At 39.0% G+C, this 23657-nt stretch overlaps 1 protein-coding gene across 1 annotated transcript in view; it reads left to right on the top strand.

The window, feature by feature from the left end:
* The first annotated feature begins 1568 nt into the window (after nucleotides 1-1568).
* ctnnbl1 (catenin, beta like 1) overlaps nucleotides 1569-23657 on the top strand; it is a 54760-nt gene continuing 32671 nt past the window's right edge. Inside the window, exons 1-10 of the mRNA XM_075476082.1 lie at nucleotides 1569-1729; nucleotides 4146-4361; nucleotides 7367-7473; nucleotides 7717-7856; nucleotides 8366-8463; nucleotides 11076-11169; nucleotides 16182-16273; nucleotides 16898-16970; nucleotides 17988-18046; nucleotides 18472-18620. Of these exons, the coding sequence (XP_075332197.1) occupies nucleotides 1700-1729; nucleotides 4146-4361; nucleotides 7367-7473; nucleotides 7717-7856; nucleotides 8366-8463; nucleotides 11076-11169; nucleotides 16182-16273; nucleotides 16898-16970; nucleotides 17988-18046; nucleotides 18472-18620 (1058 nt within the window). The 5' untranslated portion in view covers nucleotides 1569-1699. The remainder of the gene's footprint in view (nucleotides 1730-4145; nucleotides 4362-7366; nucleotides 7474-7716; nucleotides 7857-8365; nucleotides 8464-11075; nucleotides 11170-16181; nucleotides 16274-16897; nucleotides 16971-17987; nucleotides 18047-18471; nucleotides 18621-23657) is intronic.

Genomic DNA, 23657 nt, shown 5'->3' with positions numbered 1-23657 from the left:
ATCAATGTCCTGTTCACTGAAACCTCATCAGAAATGGGCTCCATGGAAGGGTGGCTGTCAAGAAGCCGTTTCAAAAGGAATGGAAACAGGGAGAAAAGGCTGAGGTATGCCAAATGATTGCACACAAAAATCAGTGGCAACAGGTTTTTATGGAGGGATGCATTCTCCCTAGAGCCTGAACCTCAGAATAGTAGGAAGCATTTTAGGATCATCTTGACAGAGAACAAAACAAAAGGCAGCCAACATCAAGGAAGAGCTTTGGGATGTCCTTCAAGAAGTCTGTAGAACTATTCCTGAAGACTACTTAAATAAATCAAATAGAAACTTGTCTGAGAGGATTCAGGCTGTGTTGAAGAATAAAAGAGAGTCAATATCAAATATTGACTTAAAAAACTTATAGAATCATGTAATCAAAAGACAGCAGAGCTTGAAAAAGGAGGAGCAGAGACACTAAGATCTGCTTTGAAGGACAAGTTTGTTTAACAGTGTTATTGAAGTTAGGAGGAGCAATGGTTTAAAACAAAAAAAATATTAATATTCCGACTACAGAATATGTGAAGGGTCCTTCAAATGTTCTTTGCCTTGCTCAAAGCAGTTCTCTCGTATAATAATGACTATATAATGCATGTTTCTTATCACTTTCAAGGCTGTTTCTCAATCTTCCATTTACTTTGCACAGAGAGCACCAAACCAGGCTTCCACCCTACATCTGATGAGGCTTTCCAGCACTGTGTAATAAAAGGCAATCGTGATCTTTGTGTGCTCATTCCAAACAACCTCAGCCTGCAAAGGAAGAGCAGTTGTTGAGAAATGTTATCAAACAAATATGAAACATGCTCATTCCATCTCAGAAAGCTATCCATAAAAATACCTATAGTTACTTGTAAGACTCTCTGATTAATTCAGGTGCATGGGCTGTCTTGTCTCTCCGGTCATCTTACCATCTTCTTAGTTTTGTAAGTGTTCGAGATAAGATCTTATAACAATGAATTTCATTATGACAGACAGAAGAGTTCTCACCAATCCGTTAGAGACTTAAAACGTTTTAAGACGTTTTAATTTTAAGGTGTGTGATTGCATGATTGTTAGGCTGAAGGCTTCTGTATTTTTCACTGTACAACCCCTGTGTTGCGATATTTGACCAGGTACCATTTACATTGATCTGTTGAGGTGAGTTAATTAAAAGGGAATACAACCATTTGATAGATAAAGGACAAATGTTAAAATTATTTAGTTTAAATATTTATTCAAAGAAGTCAGGGGTAGCTCAAAGTTTTGTACAGAACTGAAAATAGTTTACAGTACAAGTCAAAGCTTTGGGGACACCTACTAGGACCCAAACTAGTAGGCTATACATTCCAGTACGTGTCAAATCCTGTACAGATAAAAGTATCTGAATTTTATTTCTTTGTTGTATAATATTTGCTGTAAATGAATTTCCAATCCTTTATATGTGAATATGAGCTGAAAGATCCATTAAAACGGTAGACCAAAGCGTTGACAAAGGTCTACGCTCCCTTCAGCTAAGCTGTTTACAATGACGGATACAATTTTACGACACTGAATACGACAATGACTCATTTACGGCAGGCATGTGTATGTCGGCAGCTCTTGTTGCTGCCTGATTAGCTCATCGTGCAGCCTCTTTTTCAGTTTTCAAGCAAAATTATTTACCGGTGCAGGCTCTTAAGCTGAACAAATGGATGTTGGAGAGCTCTTAAACTATCAGGTATGTAGTGTTTCTTTGCTAATAAACGTTACGAAAGACCCGTGTTGATAACTTCATGTTATTAGATTTAGTTTGTTGCATCAAACACCCCAGCTGGAAGTTACAAATGAACGTAAAAGAGCAGACTTGTTTACCGTCGTTTTATACTCCTTTGTGTTGTTTATTCAGTTAACCGCCTGTATATTACCAGTATGTTGTACTTGGACGACGAAAGGATATGAACATCTTTGTTTATCAGTGAATGACGTTAACAGTAAGCGAGCTAGCTTAAAAGATGCTGTAATTAATGTGGGGATAGGCAACGTCTATACTAATTTACGCTGGATAGTAGCTGTAATTACATTAACCCTTTTTATGAAACATTTAGTTCCTCGTCTTTCAAAATGGAAAGTCCATGCTTTTACGTGTATAATCTTGAATAACAATTTGCATAAAGAAATATTGAAACTAATGGCTCTTCGGAAACTTAACATTGCATGAATTAATGCAATAAACAGTTCTTCATTTTTATGCTCGGATATTGTACATGGGTGGATTTCTATTTAAAACATAATTTACGTTAAAACTAATATATTACATCAGTCCTCAGTATTATTTGTAGTTCAGCCAAAAACATCTGGTGATACTTTAATTGTCGTAAATTTGCTTCAGTACTCAAAAAGCTTACAAAGTTCTGTTAAAGCTTGATGCTGTAACTCCATATTGAGTTTCTGTGATCATGGTTGCCGTGTTTGATCATGAAGATACTGAATGTGTGGAATATAATGCATTTTATGCCTTCTAATTTGATTGAATAACATGCTTTTGTACTGTGTGGTCATCTAGGGATAACCTTATCATATTGTGTGAAGTTGATGGTATGTGTCAAGTAACACCCTCTTGGATGCCAGGATAAAAGGTTTCCCACCGGGACATGTTTTGTGACACCACTATTACAATATGATTTACTTCCCCTGCTGGTGGTTTTAATTTAGTCACTGGTTTGCGGTGCATATATGTTCATATATATGCTAGCATCCTAGCTGACTGGATCACCAGTGGACAGTGCTAAGTGCATATGTTCACATCTGGAGGTACGAAGTATCCACACTTGGGTCCTGAGTGACCAGCTTATAGTGGTCGTCTTCCAAATATAAGGTTGGTGGTTCGATCGCCAGTGTGTTCACATGTCTTATTGTACTTGGGCAAGACATAGAACCCCTCTTCTGCAATTTAGACAAAAAGGATGGCTGCGTAGAGGTGTTAATTGTGCAAATTAATGTAAATAAGGAGAATGCAAGGATTTAAAGCTCATTAAAATTCAATTTGAAATACTACAATAATGATATAGCTCAGCATTAACCTTGCTTTTTATAAACAAGTATTCTTACTTTCAATTTGATGGCAGCAATGATTTTCCAGAAAAATCGGGCATGTTTATTACTCTTGTGCTGCGTCACTTACTCTGGCCGTGGCAGCCGTGGCTCAGTGGTTAGAGTCGGTCGTCCAATAATCGGAATGTTGGCAGGTTCGATTCCCACTCTTGCCACTCAAAAAAATGTTGGAACTGACAGCTGGAGGGCTGTCCGTCCACCTCCTTGTCATGGCCGAGGTGCCTTTTAGCAAGGCACTGTTTCCCTATGCTCCCTGGGCGCTGCAAATGGCTGCCCACCGCTCCAGATTGGCATCTGTCTCTATGAGTGTGTCAACAGGTGCCAACCTTGATGGGCGGGTTAAACACGGAGGACAAATTTCATGTGTATGCATGACCAATAAATCTAATCTTAATCTTTAATAAACCCTCAATAAATGTTTGTGAACTTATGTGGATTTAGGACAAGTGTTGTCCGCTTTGTTTTTTTTTTTTTTTGGTTTAACATGCGTCCTCTATCTTAAATGGGTGTCAGGAATGGATTGCAGGAATTCCAATTTTTACTACAGAGCCATACTTTATTTTTTGCATCTAATTTATATATAAAAATCTAAATGACGAAATCCCCCAATTGTTTGCATTTTTATGTGTATGAATGAAAACTTTTATTGCGGACTCAATGTTCCATAAAAAACACATACAACACATAAAACAGACAGTACAACACAAACACCAGGTAATTAGGACACAAACACATACAAACATCTATGTAGATAGGCTACATGTTTTTTTTTTCATTGCTCAACTGCTGAATCATTTTAAAAAATGACTGAATGTTCTGTCACCACCTACCATGGGTCAGATGGAAACAGTGCATGAGAAATGATTCCTTTTTTAAAATTATTATTATCAACTAAATGTAAGGTTTAGACAATTTGTAAACCATTGCTCCCTGTTTAATTTTCAGTTGTACACAGTCTTAACATTTTATGTGCTGTATCCTTTTCCCGCAAACTCAACTCTTGCGCTTTACTTTACATTTCACCATCTGTTTTCATCTTTCAGCCTGATAAAGGAGCAAAGCGTCCCAGGGAGGGAGATGGAGGAGCAGCAGGAGGCGAGGACGACCCCAGAGGAGGGAAACAGCAGAAAGGGCTGGGTGCAAGGGAATTGGCCAGATATCGGGAAAGCGTTGCTGAAATGAGGGAGACTGAAGAACTGACTGAAGACAAGAAGAAGATCTTGGATAAACTGATGGACCAGGATGAGGAAGAACCAGAGGTGGGGGGAATTATAATATTATTGCGATATTTTTTCTGTTAAGTATTCTTTACTCAAAATGAATCTGAAGCGTGCACTTGGAAATGTTTCCTTCTTGTCATCATGAGTGCTGTGAAGCATTTTGTTGCAGTTATGCAACTGAATGCATCTTTGTGTAGGAGTTTACTTAATGTTAACTCATAAACCATCAATCACCTCATAACTTAGGCTAGATTTTGGACAAAAAAAAGTAGTGTGACGTATACATGGTGCAGAGACGGGGAATCGAGTCGCACTTAAGTCGCACTTAAGTCGCACAAACAAAGACTCGAGACTTGACTTGAACTTGGAATTACTTGTGAACATGTCTGAGATGGTGCGTAAAAAAGTCAAAATACATTGATTTTAGTTGCAGAACAATAATGGTCTGACATTGGAGTTTACTTTTCTAAGTTGTCTCTGGAAGTTTTTGAGGTTTGTCTGAACACATTAGATAACCATAGATGCATGATGTTGCAACATTTCCTCTGCATTGGTCACTCTTGTTGATCTGAATTGCATTGTCTCTTTTGCAGTCTGTGTGGTGTCAAACTGGATTTATCCATCTAAATAAAGGAATTAAGTCATTTCTTACAGCAAGCTATTTGTATCGGTTTTAAAGCTCCCATTTAGTTGCTGTTGTGTATGTAAATCTCTTGTAAAATGTCATTACTCAGGTGGGTAATGGTGGGGAGAATATGAGGGAAAAATGAGGACAGATTATTAGATGGAAGCTCCTTGTGTTCTTCCTTCATTTTTTTCTGATACCAGTGACATGTACTACAAAGCAAGACTAATGGGTTAGAGAGGAATGCTGAGCTGAAAGTAAGAGTTTTCCTCTTTTATATGGAAGAAGTGACAACTTGTGTATAAAATGTGCCCTTTTGTCTGAGCACGTATGGAGCCCTAAAAGGAAAGCCTGGGTTAACAAAGAAAGTGGAGAACCACCAATGTAGTGCTTTTTGTCTCTGATTGGAGGTTTTGTCAAGCCAGCTAGCACAAAGAAAACTTTGCTGTGTTGAACTTACTTTGTAGAACATTCCTCAGGTGAGATTGTTGTAAGTGACATTAGATTGAAAACAGACTTTTCTCTCCAGTAACACACACAGAACAGAACCATCTCCACCACAGACTTCATCGATGTGCCCTCTCACTTAATGAAACAATGTAAATGGTCTCATGTTCAGTTATAAAATGAAACGATCGTCTCAGCCGTGCTGGGATCACAAAGTGTGTGCGCTCGATACGAGATCCATCCGTGTCTTTAGGACCATAATGCAGCCACAGTTTAAAGGTAAAACCAGGATGATGTCTCTGGGATTCCTAGTGCTAGGGTAGTGCAAAACTCATCTATAATTTAGTCCTTATTATCTCACACTGCAGCCTTTTCAAAGATTCGATCTGTCAAGAGACACTTAAGCCCTTTTTCCATCAGATTCTGTAGCGAATTAAAAGTTATATCGCATTACTTTGTTGCGATATAAGATGCGTTCGGTTGGTTTTCCATCAAACAGGACGATTCTAGTGAAATAAAATGACATCACAATGAACGTGCTGATGCGCATTATTCTGACTCAAATAAAATCAAATAAATGGATTAATAAATAACACACCTCTCCACACCCCATCTCCACATATGACTTAACATTTGTCCTTGTAGTACAGCATGTCAACATTTTCACATGATTAAGCTATTTTTGACAGGGGTGAGCCCCTTATCCAGTCATCTATTTACATTGCACAGGTCTGCCAAAGAGTATTGCCAATTGAACGAGCATGCTCTTCGACTAGCTGATTTACTACTACCTCACGGTTAATACTATATAATATAATAATTACTTCTCGTCCAGCACTCAGCAAGATGCTAACGTCATATCGTTGCTAAAAACAGCTAAAAGGCCAATCTCTCTCGCTCTCTCTCTCTCTCTCTCACACACACACACACACACACACACACACACACACACACACACACACACACACTTCAAAAAATTTGGGACACATTTGGAAGAATACAGGCACACACTTACCGGTACCGCCGTTCAACCGTGGCTTCCTTCGCGGCGGTGACCACGGGCCGACTGCCCAAAATTAAGTCGATTTCCTCAAAATATTCATAATTTATTTTCCCCTCGGCTCCACTCTTCCCACTAGCCCTCTTCTCTGCCAGATATTTCCCCTTCGTGGTCTTCCATTTGTTTCGTAGGGCCTCCCAATTCCTCTCAACGCCTCTCTTGTGCAAAACGGTGGACAGTTTTTTGAAGACATCTGCGTTTTTCTGCCTCTTCCCATCCAGGGCTGAAACAACGTCGACCTCCCGAATTGTGTTTAAAAAAAGCAGAGTCTCTGCTCTCCACCAGTTGTTTCTTTTATCATCGGACATTGTTGTTACTAGTTGTTGCTGCTGTTTTGATACCGACAGGATAGGTGAAATGGGGCGGCTGAGCGGCTCAACAACAACATTCGAATCCTCGCGCTTTACCAATACCATCTGCGCATGCGTGGCTAGTCTGAATCGCATTAACCTTTTCCATCACTTCTGTAGCGATACAACTTAGCCCTGAACCACCTATTTCGAGCGAATTGATTTAATGCGACAAAACAGGCGTTCTAGCGATTTAACCGTTTTTCCATCACATGTATCGCACTAACTTCTTGATGCGCATCAAATTAAAGCGAATCATGTCGTTGATGGAAAAAGGGCTTTAGAGCAAAGAGCTGCACTGTTCCATAAAGTCAGACAGTAGAAATGTCCTAACCAGTCATTATCTTTACAGCTTTTAAACCATCGAGGTCAAACGAATTCCCTTTTCAGTGAAATGTACTCATTTTGCCCCAGGTTAAAGAAAACATATATTGTCTGCTCACATAATTCAAGCCACCCTGATGGCTCTTTGCTATTGTAACAGCCTCTTTTTCCTTTTTCTCCCCATTTTCCTTTTCCGTCCTTTTTTTCCTCATCTTTGCCTTCTGTACTAATCAAACAGGCAGAGCCAGTTGATGAGAGCTCAGTGAAGAAAATGATCCTGACCTTTGAGAAAAGGTCTTACAAAAACCAGGAACTGAGGATTAAGTTTCCAGACAATCCAGAGAAGTAAGAACATTACTGATGGTGCATATTGCTTCACTCTGAGCTCATTTAAGCTTATATTTTGTAAGTAACATGCTGCATACCAATTAAGGGAAATATTTCTAGACTTATTGAGGCTTATTACAGAGTTTTTGTAGCTTTAAACTGTGTGTCTCACTTAGGAAATGCCTCCAAAGACTTCCAAAATTACAAGAAAATCTTTCTGTATGACACATAATATGCAAACTTCTATGTGTTTTAAACCAGGTTCATGGAGTCGGAACTGGATTTGAACGACATTATTCAAGAAATGCATGTGATTGCCACAATGCCAGAACTCTACCATCTGCTGGTGGAGCTCAACGCTGTCCACTCACTGCTGGGCCTGCTCAGTCATGAAAACACTGATATCCTTTTACATGGAGATTGAATCACATATTAATCTTTAAGCCCTCTTTTGTGTGATTGAGCTCTATTCATTTAAGAAAACTGTGTGAAAACGGTGGCCAGCAAATCCTCAGCTGAAAGAAGTCCCCAAAAATTCAGTTGTTATTACACGTTGTGCAACACTTGCTGCATATCGACCGAGACTTTTAGCAAATTATTGAATCTTGTTGTAAGATGTTAATCTTTAACTGAAATGATTGGGTTTAAGAACCACGTAAAAACCTTAAAAACTCTGCATTAACAGCTAAAAAACAAAGACAAAACTAAACAAAGGAGGGCACTGAAACTTGGGATACATCTCTCAGCAACTCACCCAAATGTCAGATCAAACTGAACTTTGGTTAATGTGGGTGACCAATTTTGACATAGAAGGAGAGAGTGGCGTTAATTTGATCCTTTGTTTTGGGACTGTTAAAGTCATGCAACGCTTTAATTGTCACACAGTCTAATGCTCCTTAACCGGAACCACATGTTGCCATAGCAGTGGTGGACCTGCTGCAGGAGCTGACGGATATCGACACACTGCATGAGAGCGAGGAGGGTGCTGAGGTTCTCATAGATGCTCTGGTGAGTTGAAAATTTACATCAGACTTTGATGATATTGATGAAGCAACACTTGGTGGATCAATACTTAACTTTCTGTGCTACTACTTCCAAACCAGGCAGAGGAGAATTGATTTCTTGGTCTTTTTTAATGAACCCAAAATTGGACTTCTGACGTGGAGACATTTAGGTTTTTTTAGGTTAATCTGCCGGATAGAAGTCTTTTCAGGCCATTTTTGGTCTACTTTAAAAAAAAGTTTGATATGTTTTTTTTCTGTTTTCATACTTTTGTCAAAGTATGAAAAGCCAGTCAGTGTATTTATAGTTTTTTTCTTCTTCTTTTTTTTTTTTTCAATGTCTGCCACCAGCTCTGCATTTTATTATTAGGTCTTTGTTAAAAATATCTTTGCTCCTCCCTCTTATTGTATATACAGCCCTCTTACTCTTGTTCTTTTTTTGTAGCTTAGCCTGTCATTCTGTCTGTGAAGCAGAGAGACCTATACATAAGAGGGTATCAATATTGTTGCTATCCCATTATGTTTTCTGGCATTTACAGCGACACACACAAAGGTCTAACAGTAATGCGCAGTTATATCTTTAATGGTGTAAAGAACTGAGTGCCTGCGCCTTCATGGCTGTCACTGTGACTCCACATCAATGAATTCAATGGCTTGTGTCTCACTGCTGGGAATCACTACGTTATCCCTGTGTCTCAGGGGCCTTTGAGCCATCAGACCAAATATTTGACACCTGTTAGTATTCAGTCAATTTCTGACTACAGACATTTTGCATAGAGTTTTAGATAGTGTGGTTTCCTGACTTTCATGTCATCTTTTTTTTCTTTTACACGCAAAGATTCCCATTAACATTACAACTAAGTCCTCTTTCTGTAAGAAATGATGGAGAGTGGAAGGCCACAGTGTTAGTCCCTAATTCACCCAACATATTAAAAAGTGTTAGTTCTGAGCCAGAACCAATTCATAGTTGGTTTATCATGGGAACCTTTTACCGTAAGAACCAATTTGCTCTTCTACGGGCTTGAGGGACACCATAGAGTTCTGTCATTACATCATTGTATATGTCTGTTCCAACACATGCTACATATCATTTGAAGTACTTTTTAGTTTAATCTGAACTTCTGTGGATGATCTGAATAAAAGGAGAGACACTTTCTTTGTGGGCTACTATGTTTGGTTAGGTTTCCCTGCTATGCAATGTTCTGATAACTCCAGTTGGCCCGTGGCTTTTAAAAACTGTTTGTACGAGTGGTGTTCGATCTTTTAATGTTGCACTCCGGTGTTTGGAAAGCCTGTTAGAAATGACATTAGAAACTTCGGCTGATGGTACAAAGATGGTTCACAAACACTGACTGCTGTTTTTAACAGGAGTTATGAAGCTGACTGTCTATATTAAAACATTAGCAGCAGGACAAATGAAACCTATGATGACCTCACAAGACTCACACCCGTGCGGAAACTATTTCTAGCTTACGTTTTTAGCTGGACTAGGCATTCTTCTTTTCTTTGATTGTTTTGTTTTAATGGCACTCACACAGTTTTAGTCAGTAACCTAAGTAATATATATATATATATATATATATATATATATTTATTCTTTTTGGACTAGCTTTTCTGACAGGAATGATCATAGAAGCAGCGAAACAAATGTAAGAAAACTATTGTCAACAAAAAAAACAAAAAAACATGGTGTGTGGGTGAGTGAATTGGCTTTTTAGATTCCAGTGGGTGACAAAGTATCTCAGGTGGCTTTACAGCACTCTCGGGATAAAGGTATAATATAAATGCGATCAATTTACCATGCAATGGAGTGCCCATAACCTCACTCTTTTTTTACAGCTATTTCCAGGGGAAGCGGTTTTAGGGCAGCATGGGTTGGCTGATTCCATTTGTCTCTACTCTGTGCTGTAATGCCTGCAGCTCCTCTGTCCTTGCTGCCAGAAGGCCAGGTGTTATCCTTGATAAGATGAATCAAAATGATTCACAACGATCTCCATGGCTCATAAATCAGCTTTGACTATCGTTCTTCTTTCATCTGTAATAGTACTTTTATCCAGCCCACTGGCACCCCACAAGCTTTGTTTGGTTATGAGTTCCAAAATCTTGACTTGACTGATAATACTTGGTTCCCTTTAGAGCTTCTCTGAAAGTGTCCAAGTTTACAAAGTGAGCACCCAACATTGAAGCATCACTGCTTCCCTGCATTCATCTACACCGTTTCTTCCTTCTCAAGTGTCCCTTTTTCTTCTTGAAATATATCATCATATTGCAACATTTAAAGAAGAGGTTCAGCTCACAGACAAAGCAAAAGAATGTGATGTTGTGAGATTTGAGAAAAGTTCTGTGAAAAAATCACAGTGGCATCAAAGAGCTTATTAATGGGAAAGAATTTGTTCCGGATCATTTTCTCAACTGCATACACACTGCCAGACATACCATATGTTGCACACTGTTCTTGACAAAGTTGAGGAAGTGGTTACATTTTAGGAGTAATACAATATTCATTTCCTTTTTGAGTGTTCTTGCTTGAGTAATTTCTTCATTTTTAAATGACTGATAAACTATTTTTTACTGTTGAGCTCCTGTAAAATGTGACCTGAACTCAATTCTTGTTTGCAGTTGGAGGGTCAGGTGGTGGCCTTGTTGGTGCAGAATATGGAACGGCTAGATGAACAGGTGAAAGAGGAGGCTGACGGCATCTATAACACACTGGGTAAGGAGAGAGATGCATACCATCAACGTAAACCTAAAAAAAAATGAATTTATGGCAAAAGCAACCCTACATAACCCGATGTCTTTTTACTCAAATGCTAATGTTCTGTAACCAGGCTTGTTCAGTTTGCCTCAGCTAAGATGCAGTTCTTGTTCATGTACTGTACACAATATACTTGCAGGTGCTGAATTTACATAAATATATATATATTTTTTATTGGTGCCATGTCAGCATTCACCAGAAACTGAAGGATGTAGCTGGACAGGAGTAGATGGATTGACTGAGATATTTACAGAGGAACACAGGAGTTTCAGTTATTCTACAGTCATCTTTCCAGTGCAAACAAAACACATCAGAATCAAACAGTTGGAACTGGCATGCTATCTTCAATTATTAATCATGTTTTGAACTGAATCCTAGAGCAGTCCGACTGACCAAACAAAGCAGGAGCCAAGGATGAAATGTGGATTTTTCTTTTTCCTTTTTGTGCAGAGCCTGTTTCTGTCCTGTTGTTCTGTGTTTTATTGTGTTGCATCATGTCATATCGAAGTCATATGAGATTGATATTGTTATCATTTATTTATATTCTGGATGTTTTTTGTTTGTTTGTCATACACAAAAGGTGAAATATTTAGAATTTGCATGTATAATGCAGAGTAGAGCTGTGCTGAGCACCGTAACCCCACAGCCAGAAGATTTCTGGTTGAACCTGCTGAGTGGCTGGTCATGAAATTTCAACATTTGCCCTCTACTCTTGTTGGTTTTGTCTCGGGGCTCCTCTTTCCGCCCTTTCAGCCCTGGGTGGAGCATGTTAGGTTAATTGGTAATTCTTAGTGGCCCACGGTGTGAGTAACCATGGTTATTTGTCTCTCTGCGTTTGTCCTGTGATGGATTAGATATCTTAGCGGAATGTATCTCTGGCCCAGTGTTACTGAGATAAGCTCAGACCCCCTGCACTCCTCATCACGGTTGAGAGGTATTTCTAAAGGCTGATTCTCACTCGGCGCAACCTCGCTCTTACTAGCTGGTCGCAAATGGCGCAAACGGTCACGTGACCCAAAATTCCGCCACGCCCCCCGTCGCAAGCTAGAAAATCCTCGCGCGCCGCAAGGTCGCGCACACAACTTTTTTTCTGACTTCGCGCGCGCTCAACCGGAAACAGCTGACCAAGAAAAAGAAAAAATGAACACTGCAGAGACCGCGGTGACCGAGAGGGTGCGCCTCTACAAACATCTGTACGACACGTCTATGAAGTTACACTGGGACAACGTTTGACAAAGTTTGTCTTGTTGCAAAGGACGAACATTCCACCTCTTCTGTTTTTGCCGCAGCAGCTTAGCTCTGACATACATATACAGTTCTACACCCAGAGTAAATTCATTCCGCATCAGATGTGCCAGCCTCTGCGGACGTGACACCACAGGTGGCATTGTGTATGCTTTCTTCGTATGCTTTTCAGCTTGTTTCCTCAACAGTGACGCCCGCTGGTCTGGAGAGAACTGCAAATGTGACGCATACTCGGCGCAAACTGCGCTTATGAGCTGAAGGAACTGTGAAGGGGCTGGCGCTTTCAATGACGTCATTAATGGTTCTCGAGCCAGAACAGTTGCGCGTTTGCGCCGAGTAAGAATCAGACTTAACATGTCGGATGGACAGAAATATTAACTTGGAAATGTTTCAAATTTAAATCGCACCCAAATTCTTCTTGACTGTATGTAGCCATCCCATTATTTCCTTTGATTTCTCCTCCTGTTTTGGCTATCACATACCAGCTATTGCTGTTTGTTTTATTATTATTTTTTTGGTCTCAAAGTAACATGAAATTTTGTCTTCTTACAGTTTCTATCAAGTCAATTAACCCATTTAGAGCTGATGCAACACATAAGTGCCTATGTGAATGTCAAGAGTAATCCTCTTGTCTTAATGGATTAAGACAAGTTAACTGAATTATATAAGTTTGCGAAAGGAAAATAATGTTTCTACCTTTTTGATTTTCAATGTTATGTTATTTTTGTCTAAAGCAACATTGCTTTAATTCAATTCAAATTCAAAAATACTTTATTTATCCCAGAGGGAAATTAAATGTTGATGTAACTCAATTAAATCAAGGAGTTATTATAGATGCTGATGGCTGTGGGCAGGAAAGATTTCCTGTAGCGGTCCGTTTTGCATCCAAACTGAAGAAGCCTTTGACTGAAGAGACTCTGTTTTCCGATAACAGTCTCATGGAGAGGATGTTCAGGGTTGTCCATAATTCTCTTGATTTTATGCAAAATCCTTCTTTGCATTATTGTCTCCAGAGGTTCCACAGTCGTCCCCAAGAAACGTTCCTTTTAAATGTCTGTTTCCGATAAAGGTTGCATTTAACTTTTTACAATCCATGTCATTTTGCCACATTTTAACACAGTTTTGATGCTCTACATGTATATAACGTTTATATGACTCGTTCGGCAGCACATCTACGATTAGTAGGATTCAAGTACGGAAGGTTCTTCAAATGCTGCAGAGCTATGTGCCTTCATTCAAATGCAAAACATGAGAGACAAATTTCCTGGCGAAATCTGGGACATTAACTGCACAGGGCAGGTGCTGCTGAGACTGGTTCTATACTGCTCAGTGTTTAAAAATAGCAGCTCAGTTGAATTTTTTTGAGCAAAAACAGATGATAAATCTGGCACTTGTTCAATACAGAAACATGACATGCACTTCCAGAGGGAGATTTGCCTTTAAGGTGTGAATGAGTCAGGGTTAGAGCTTTGGGCAGTGCAGTGACAGGGAGTCCTTGTGGATTTTGGGTTGACATCACACAAAGGGTGTAGACTAACTTTATTTTTTTTTTTATTTTTTTTTACAGCTTTAACAGTATGCCCCCCTTGCTGCCAAGTGTCTTCGACATATTCAGTGACAGTGAGGGAAAGTTGTCAAAGTTTGGCAAAGAGAAAGGAGGTTGCATTCCTTGTCAAAGTCCAAGTCGATTATCAAAGAGTCACAGAATTGTTGTTGCAGTATCCAATACATTTAGAAAGTGCTGTAAAGATCCTTCCCTTTCTTTTTAGTGTTGTGTTTCAGCTTTTTGCTAAAAACTCTACTTTAAAAATGTCATTTGGACAAAGTGCAAACAAAATTAAACTGAAAAATATGAAGCATAATATACAGTAGCAGCTAAAAGTTTTGACATGCTTAATTTCAGAGGGAATCATTTCAACGGTCCTCTAAGCACTCAAACCCTGAGCTTTGAAGCTTTAAATTTAGCTCAGGCCTTCAGTTTCTCTTGGCATTCCTCCACATATGGTAAATTTAATATTTTCTTTAGGATTTTGCAAGTTAAACATATAACTTTGTAAAGTCTTCACTGCTGAGAAACCTTATCGGAGCAAAAAATATGTCATGAGACTGAAGGGACAGGATTGTGTTAGGCCACAGATCTAAGGAAGAAGAAAAGATAAAATAAAGATGGGATTAAAAATAATCTCCCGCGTTGAGGGTTTCCAAGACCACAGTTACTTCTGTAATTCAAAGACTTTTAACCGGATCTGTCTGTCCTCAGAAGTTAATCGTACACATGATGCAGTGTGCAGCTTATGAGCAGGTTTCTGTCCAACATTGTTAACTAAATGTGAAAAAAGAGTTACTTTTTCAATCCACAGAACATATGACAGCAGTAAATGTAGACACAAGGTCTTGGAGAGGACATAGGCTAGCAGGTAGTTTGAAAAGTCGTGGCCTCTGTATTTAGCCTCACATGAATCAGACTTTTCTGTCTCTCAGCTCTTTTTGTGTTAAATGAGTCTACTGAGAAGATTTCTTATTCTTTGTTGCCAGATTGAGGCCGAGCGTCTGGAGGGCTGTTTAGGTGTGTGTGTTTGGCTCTTATTGTGGGAGCAACACTTGTGCATCCTCTGTTCAAGTTTTGTGTGCGTGTGTGTGTATGTGTTATCAAGGGAGCTCTCCAAGCTTGAATAAGCCTTTTGTCTGCCATGGCTGCTTTCTGTTCTGGGTCTGCTGTCCTCCTGGATGCTGTCTGTCTGCTCCGTTTGAATCGCTGATAAAGGGCCTTCGTCTTTCTCCCTCAGTACCCCTCCATCTCCTCTTTCCTCTCTCTTTCTCCATCATTTCTCCATGATCTTCAGCCAGTCTGTCCACATGTTGTTTTGGTTTTTCATTTTTTTTAATTCTCTCACAAAACCATATTTATTTTGTGATCCTCCTCAGTCTTTTATTTCTGAGATTCATTATTCTCTTAATTTTGCATTCTCCTTTGACTTGTTTACCCACCCCTTCCCCCTCCCCTCTGCTTCTTTTCTCCCCTCGCTCCTCTATTTTCCTTTCCTCCCTAATTTCATGGCTATCTCACTATTTCACTCTATTATCTTCTGCTTAAGTCTGCTTTGAATGAAAGATTAAGTATCAGAGACAGTATTATAATAATAAGATTAAAAGAAGCCTGGATACAAACCTTATGTACAAAAAAAATCAACAAATATCACATTTCTCAAAGTAATAGACTGGAGGGATTTAATATAGGCCTTTGATTAAAGACAACTTTACTACAGTAGTGCAGTAAACATAGATGTAAAACTTGTTCGTCTTTGTGGAAGCACAGAACTTTATAAGATGAAAAAGAGACTGAGAGAGAAATAGGATTTAATGTGGATAAGTCATGTCTTGGTTTTGTAATTGATGGGGTGTTTCAGATTCCCACTTTATCCTTATTATGAGGGTGCTGTAGCCCATCTCCGCAGACACCAGACAAGTGTGGGTCCCAGCATGTATAAGTCACCAGTCTAATGGTCACAATCCCACCTGCATCCAATATACTCGATAAAGACTTAGGACAATGGTAGGAAACCAGAGGTCTGGGGGAGAACATGCAAACTCTGCAGCAGAACAACAAGTTTGAAGCCACAACTTGTCATAACATTTTTAAGGGTTTTTTGTCTTTTGCTTGCTGGACTAAAGTCTTTGAGGTTGAATTTTGGATTTTGGGTTTTGACATTGTATGTTTTCTGCAGCTATCGTAGAAAATATGGCAGAGTTCAGACCGGGCCTGTGCACTGAGGCTGCCCAGCAGGGACTCATGCAGTGGCTGCTCAAGAGAATCAAGGTAAGAACTACTAATAGATGCTACTGATATAGTTTGTACAGGTTCGCTTTTGGTACCGATTATATTAATCAAAGAGACCAGTCACTAAAATTTGGATCTGATATATGGATATGCAGTAAAAATGAAAATATTTGTGTAAAATGTAAACAACATAGTCAAACGCCAAACTTGCATATTAATATGTTACATACTAACGACTGCTTAAGTATAAAAAGGTACCTGGAGCTCTATTCAGAAAAAAGGCAAATCTTTTCCTTTTCTAGCTTATTTGATGAATCACTAAAATGATAACATGTTAATTGTGTAAATATTATTGAAAATAATAATCAGTTGTTTTTTAACTCTCACCTCAAAAACCCCTTGTGATTGTATTTGATATTAAGCTATGTTGTTCCACAGATCAATAATAAAGGTCATTCAGAATAAAATAATATATGAGGCTGTAATGCATTTCGAAATGCTGGGCACCTTTTCACACTGCATCAGGCAGAATCTGCAAGAGGCAGGTCTCTTCCTGAGGTTACTAAATGCAGATTTTTCATGCAGGATACATTTTCTAACTCTCTGGAGGACCGAGTTTTTCAAGATGAGTGGTAATTAGAATATGGTCTCTTTCCCTCTCAGGCAAAGATGCCGTTTGATGCTAACAAGCTGTACTGCAGTGAAATCCTGGCCATCTTGCTCCAAAATAACGACAGTAAGTGCACATCAGTAAGCGGTCTGCAGGTTCAGAAGTTTATCTCAGTTTATCTTTTCTCTCTGTTCCACCCTTCCTTTCTTATTTTCATCATTACCTTATGTTGTCCATTCCCTCCTTTACTTTTTCCTTATTAAATTCCTGTTGTTCCCTCTAGTTCCATTTTAAAGCCTTTCCTTCCTCCTTCTTTTTCCTCTCCATTTCTCTCCTAGTTTCCTGCTTTCTGTCATGTTTCCCACAATCCCACCTGGTCTGTTTGCCGTCACCTCCATCTTGTCCCTCCCTCCCTAAAAACCTGGTAAAGCTTCAGATAACCACAGGACTATCAACTCCTTAGGGAGCCTCTCATTAATGGTACAAGCCACATTGATAGGCAGTTGGGGTCGTGTTTTATTTTATACTCATTCCCTTTCACTTCACTTTTATCCCCGTCCTCTTACATTTCAAAAGCAGAATGAAATCTGCAAAACAAAGGGCATATGCTGTCAGCAGTAATGTCTCATATTTGATATAGTCAGTGGTTTGAAGTAAGAACAGAGCAAATCACACAATTAGTATTTAAAAAGTGACAGTTTGTTAAACTCCTTGAAGTGCTAATGTGAATATAATTATTTCTACCTGCTGTTGAATTTTGATGTAAAACACTGATTTGACAGGTGTAAAGTGAAAATAAATGATCAGCAGCAATGTGCTGTGTAATCCTGAAATCTACCTGGGGTAGTAACCTGATAGGAATTATGTGTTTAAATGCCCTTATTACTTCACTGACTGTCTCTCCGACTTATGGCCGTTGCATTTTCTGCTCATCATATGCCTTTCTGTCTTTTCCTCCCTTTTCGTTTGACTTTTGTTTTCCATTATTATTCAACTTAAAACCTTTTTCCACTGCTTCCTTCCTTCCTTTCTTCCTTACTTACTATTCCCAAAATGCTTTTTTTTTGCACCCTTGCTAATATATTTTCCTTGTTGCTACATTATCTTGTAATCTTCTATCCTCTTTATTTCTCTTTTTCACAGATACCAGAGAACTGCTTGGTGAGATGGATGGCATCGATGTGTTATTGCAGCAACTATCTGTAAGATTTAGATTTTCTCACTTTTTCTTGTTTTCTCTACCTGCTACCTTGCATATCCACCATCTCTTTGAGCCAAAAAGCGCCAAAAAAGAGCTTTTATTTCCCAAACTCAAGTTAAAAAAGGGGTTTACCATGAAAGAAATTTTTGGAATTATTGATGGAACCCCGTTCATTGATGAATTCTAAGCTTTGTGTGACATTTTCTGGACTTCTGTCTCAACAAGTCGTTTACTTTATATTTGAAAAATATTTGCATTATTGTCATGCAAAAGTTTTTCTTTCTATCTTACATGAGGCTTTTCTCCCCCTTATCCCCTAAATTATTCTCATCAATCCTTTTAAAAGATGTTCATTTCTCATAGAAAAGAGAAATCAATGCCAGCACTCATTTTTGAAGTGCCTTCTCCTCCTTTTCTTTCTCTCAGGTGTTTAAGCGTCACAATCCAAACACAGCTGAAGAGCAGGAGATGATGGAGAACCTGTTTGACGGTCTGTGTTCTTGCCTCATGCTGCCCTCCAATCGGGACCGCTTCCTTCGAGGAGAGGGTCTTCAGCTCATGAACCTCATGCTCAGGTAAAGTACGAGTTGTTATTTTTCAACACTGTTGATTTTTGTTCAGTCCATCCACTGCTTTCATACGGACTGAATTATTACTTCAGAACAGTGAAGTTGAAGTTTTGCATTGGACAAGTTGCAAGCTGCTAATACTTTTTTGAGAGCTGTGCTGCAGAGGCGCGCGTCGATGAAGTCATCCCAGTAGATGCGTGTGTAGAAAGCCCCCATAAGCCCCCCGATAGCCATTAATAACAACAACACTGCATGTCTGAGCTAACAGTGCAATAGTACGCGTTCATTCATTCATTCGTCTTAAAGTCTTGGTGAAATAAAGACAGATAATGCCTTATTTAGAGGCTGTATTGTCAATGCCCCGTTCACTCCTGTTATATGGATATATGGGGATCTCGATTATTATAAAAAAACGAAGTTCCCCTGTAAGGCTTCCTTCCCGCATGCAGCAGTCAGCTTTCAATACACTGCTGTTGCATTTCGACCTACAGCAACCAGAACGGCCTCTGGGTCTTTGTCCAGGAGCTAAATGACGTGTCAGATCATGGTATGTTAGATTTCTACTGAGGTCTAAGTTAGCCGAAGTGTGCCGCTCCATCTCACCAGAGTTTCGGCCCCGTCATGCTGAGCCTACGTTTGAACCAGGAAGTTTGTTGAATCACTTAAAAAAATCTGTCAATGTTACATACTTATATGGGATTTTGGGTGTTTTTATTTGTGTCTTAGAGCATAGGAACTGTGAAGAAATCAGAGGCTAACATCTTATTGCTCTAAATAGTATCATTGGGGTCTCCTGTTGTCTGCCGCAGAGGAGGTGTTGCGCTGCAATTCCGAACAGGCTTCAAACAAGAAATTGAGCTTCAGCTATATAAACCCATGTAACAAAAAAGGATTCGTCCATGTGGGGTTTCCAGTGTTTTTATTTGCCTTTTTGGAGGGTAATCACTGTGAAAAGATCAGAGTTGAACTGTTTATTCCACTCATTTAGCTGCTTTCTTGTCACAATTAGAGCAATCTCATTCTGGGGCTTTCTCGACCTCTGCAGCTCATGGTGCCAGCCACGTCTTTTCAGCCGACTCCCACTCTGCAGTAGAAACACAAGGAAGTGCTCGTCAGTTCTATTCACTTAAAATCTGATAATGCTACACATTTCTACAAGGTTTAAGGTGTTTCATTTATGCATTACTGCATAACTGCAGGAACAACCTGAGATGAGCTATTCATAGCTCTGATTTAATTGCTTTCTTGTCATGATCCATGTTCTGTCTTCTTATTCATTCAGGAGCTCCCACATTAAACGTTTGACTTTGAATGTTGTAGCAGCTATTTCTGTGGTGAAACTTAGAATCCCTGGTTTCTGCTGTGTTAATGTTATCTGGCGAGTTGGGGAATCCAGGTATATTCTATATCCTTTATGGCTTTTTAGATTGATCATGAGTTACAGTTTTGTTTTGATACTGTCTACATTGAGTGCTTTGGCTCGGTCAGCAATAATGAGCCTGCTCATAACATTGAAATATTGATAGACACTTGCAAACTGTTATGTTGATATCTAAAAAGCTATGAGCTATAAAAAATGAAATATCTATGAAATCTCTAAAATATAAAATATCTGAAAATGATTTTGTTTAATAGAATTTAACAGAACTTATGTTAGACGCATTGACCGTGCGAGAAATTAGTTTATTCATCTTTTATGAATTAGTGAGTATGTGAGAATTGGAGGGAGACTGACTTTAGAAACCAGTTGTCAGCAGCAAAACGATAATCTTTGTGTTGTAAGCAGCTTTCAGATTCTAAGAAACTTACAAATCTTTATGAAGGGTAGCTCATATGAGCTTAGATTCTTCTTTATTGCTCTGCTGCCTAAATGCAAGTACGGTCATTGATAGATAACCACTTATCATGCATTATGAAACTGAAGCGACATTACTTGGCCATACTTTTAGATTTATCTGAGTCACAGATGCAGGGAAAATATTGATCGAAATACTACAGTTAAAGGATGACGATGATCATTATCATTAATAATTATTGTGATTAGTTTTCTTTATTTTGCATGATATATGACATATGTTTTCATTATCGTGTCGAATAATGAAATAGTGTTATATAGGAAAACACGCAGTCTTCAGCCCAGTACAGAAACCTCTTGATACACACAATCCCCAGCTTTTTATTTCTTTCCTGTTCTTCCTTCGCTCTGTACATCTGTCTACTCTATTGCCTTGTGAGGCTGCCATATTGATCCTATCAATCAACAGTTGGTGGAGCGCATCAAGGCAGAGATCTGACCTTAAAGACTCATAAAGACGCATTACACGCATTTATGAAACTCACAGCTTCTGCACCCGTAATTACATCACTGGACACACAGGTTTAAGGGCTGGATCAATATCTCATTATTGGAATGCAAAAACCTTTTTCTGTTCTCTTCTGATCATCCTCCAGGGAAAGTAAAGAATGAAAAAAGACCCAAATAAAGAGGAGCTGCAAGAACAGAGCAAGGCATTACTTTCGCTAAAATCTTCTTTACAAGGGAAGGGATTCTGCATTTCTGTTGTCTTAACAGACGGTGCAGACCACGACCTCTGTTTGAAACTAAGTGCAGTAGGATGGCTTCGTTATCAAATTGAATGATAACCCCACTGTGCATCTCTGAAAGTGTAATTATTTACACAAGCTGTCCCATTGCCCAAAATGCTAAAACTTTAAAAACATTTCCCTGTTTCAGTATAGTTTTATGGTTATGAAATGACAAAAACCATGGCAAACAGAATGGGACACTTCCATTAAAAACTCAATTTCAGCCTGTTCATACCTCTGGCACGTAAAAGATATCACTCCTGGTTTCTTGATGAATTTCAGACACAAAATGTGTGTGGGAGCTGGCGCTGCAGCTGAACCTGAGAGCTACTAAAGCTCTATTTTCAGATAAATGTCTGCGAAGATGCTTCTTGGCAAATTTTGAATGCGTCACTGTTTCATAATACTGAGTGCTATTTCCTTTCAAATGATTTGTTACTAATTTCTGGTCAAAAATCCGAATATGTCGACCAGTGTTTGGGTTAACACACGGGTTAATCAACTCTTAAATTGTATTCTAGATTCTTCTCTAAACATAAACTTACTGCTGCCGTGCTAGTCTCCAAATGACATAACCCACAGTCCATTTCACGGTGTCAGCAGGGTAGTTCAAGTCACCAGGAGGATGAGTTACATTTGCTGTCGACCAGCTGAATTGCCTTAGTTTGGCTTTGGAAAGTATACTGCATATCATTCTCCCCTGCCCGAGCTGTCCATCATATATAATGTCTCTGTCTGCAGGACCAGACACAACTGCCTGAAATATGTGTTCCTCCTCTGAGATAAACACTGTCATCTGTCATTGGTGGAAATGGAGGAAGTGACACTCTGACAGACAGCTACATTTCCTCGGAGGTGGAGTGGGGAGTGTAGATGGAGTGAGAAACATTGGGTTAGCCTTATCATGGCAATGCTTTGATGATGGAAAAGAGATAAATATTTGTATGGCAGAATATTTGCTTGAGAGAACAATTATCCGAAAATTGTTTGATATGTTTTTCTTGCTGGCAGATTTATATTGAGCTCATGTGCAGTATTCTGGGTCAACAGTATTTTCTAATAAAAATCAACCAAATTTTGTGAGTGTGAAGTGGAGCCAAAGTTCAGTTTATTTTAAGATTCCTTTTTTATTGTCATGTAGTCATTGTCACACGAAATACACAAAATTACTCCTCCGCATTTGACCCATTCAGGTTGGCACATGTTGGCACCAATCTTTTTTTGAGCAGTGAGAGTGGGGATCGATCCGCAAACCTTCAAGTTAGCGGACGACCCCACTGAGCCACAGCAAGCTCTGTGTAAGATATTTGCTCAAGTATTTCAGTCAGCTCTTTTGCTTTTTGTCAGCAGATGTTTTTGTTTTTTTGGTACGGTTAGATTACTAAATGCTCCTTGATTTCTGGATAGGACTGTTTATTCCTCTGAGTAAGTTCCAGTAAATGTCCATGTAAAACCGTTGTAAGTTTGGACAAACCACCTTTATTTGATTTTAACCAAATACAGCCTAATGCAACATGTGACAAATTTTTACTTTTCAAACCTGTTGTAGCATCTGCATCTAATCCGTATTTTCAAAACACACAAAAAAATGTGTTTTAGAAAATGTAAATAAGCATGAGTGCAGTCAATAACTTGCAATAAAAGCAGAAGGTTTAACATCCAAAATGGCTTTTATGTCACTATGAAAGAAAACCCTCAGATTTTAGAGGGGACTTTTTAAATGAAGGTCATAATGGGTAAAACATTGCAGAGAAAACGTGTTGAAAACCGAGAAAAGCCAGGCACCTTTTATAAACGGTTAAGGTGCAATAGAAAAGTCTACCATGCAAAAGGAAAAAGAAAGTAAAGCCTACTAGTCGTTTCTGGTTCTGAGCTCATTTAAGATGGATGGAGGCAAAGTGGGAAACTCTGGGTACATAATTCAAAAGTTTTAAATTCTTCTCGAAAATTATGGCCGCTGTGTACTCGGGGCTAAAGAAGAAAGGGACCATTTAGTTTGTAATGCCTATCCATGATGGTGCATTAGTCTATCTTACACTGGCAATTAGTCAGTCTGCAAAGACACCTTTTATGTTGATAATTATGTACAAATGGGTGTTGGAGCATTCACGTAGTAACTTTTCCAGGGAGGCGCTTGCTTTTTTCAGCAGGAGAATGCCAAATCTAATGCTGCCCTTTTGTACAACAGTATAGTTTCATAGTAAAAGCTCAGGTGCTAAACTAGCCTGCATTCAGCCCAGACTTTTTTTTAGGAAATTGGCAAACCTGGTGAGCATAGTTGTGAATTGAAAATTGAGTTGAGTTAATTGGGGGTGGGGCCATTCTTAAATTTTGATCCTATATGAAGAGAAATGAAAAAATCCTGAAAACGTTTAAATGATCAAATGTGGTTTTACTCCTGGTTCACCGAAAGTCAAATAGTGTGTGGCAGACATTTTAACTGTAGCCATGCTTTTT

The sequence above is a fragment of the Odontesthes bonariensis genome, chromosome 10, assembly GCF_027942865.1.
Source record: "Odontesthes bonariensis isolate fOdoBon6 chromosome 10, fOdoBon6.hap1, whole genome shotgun sequence".
Taxonomy (NCBI): domain Eukaryota; kingdom Metazoa; phylum Chordata; class Actinopteri; order Atheriniformes; family Atherinopsidae; genus Odontesthes; species Odontesthes bonariensis.
Note: the sequence above shows the minus strand (reverse complement) of the source record. Positions and strands in the feature narration are given on the sequence as shown.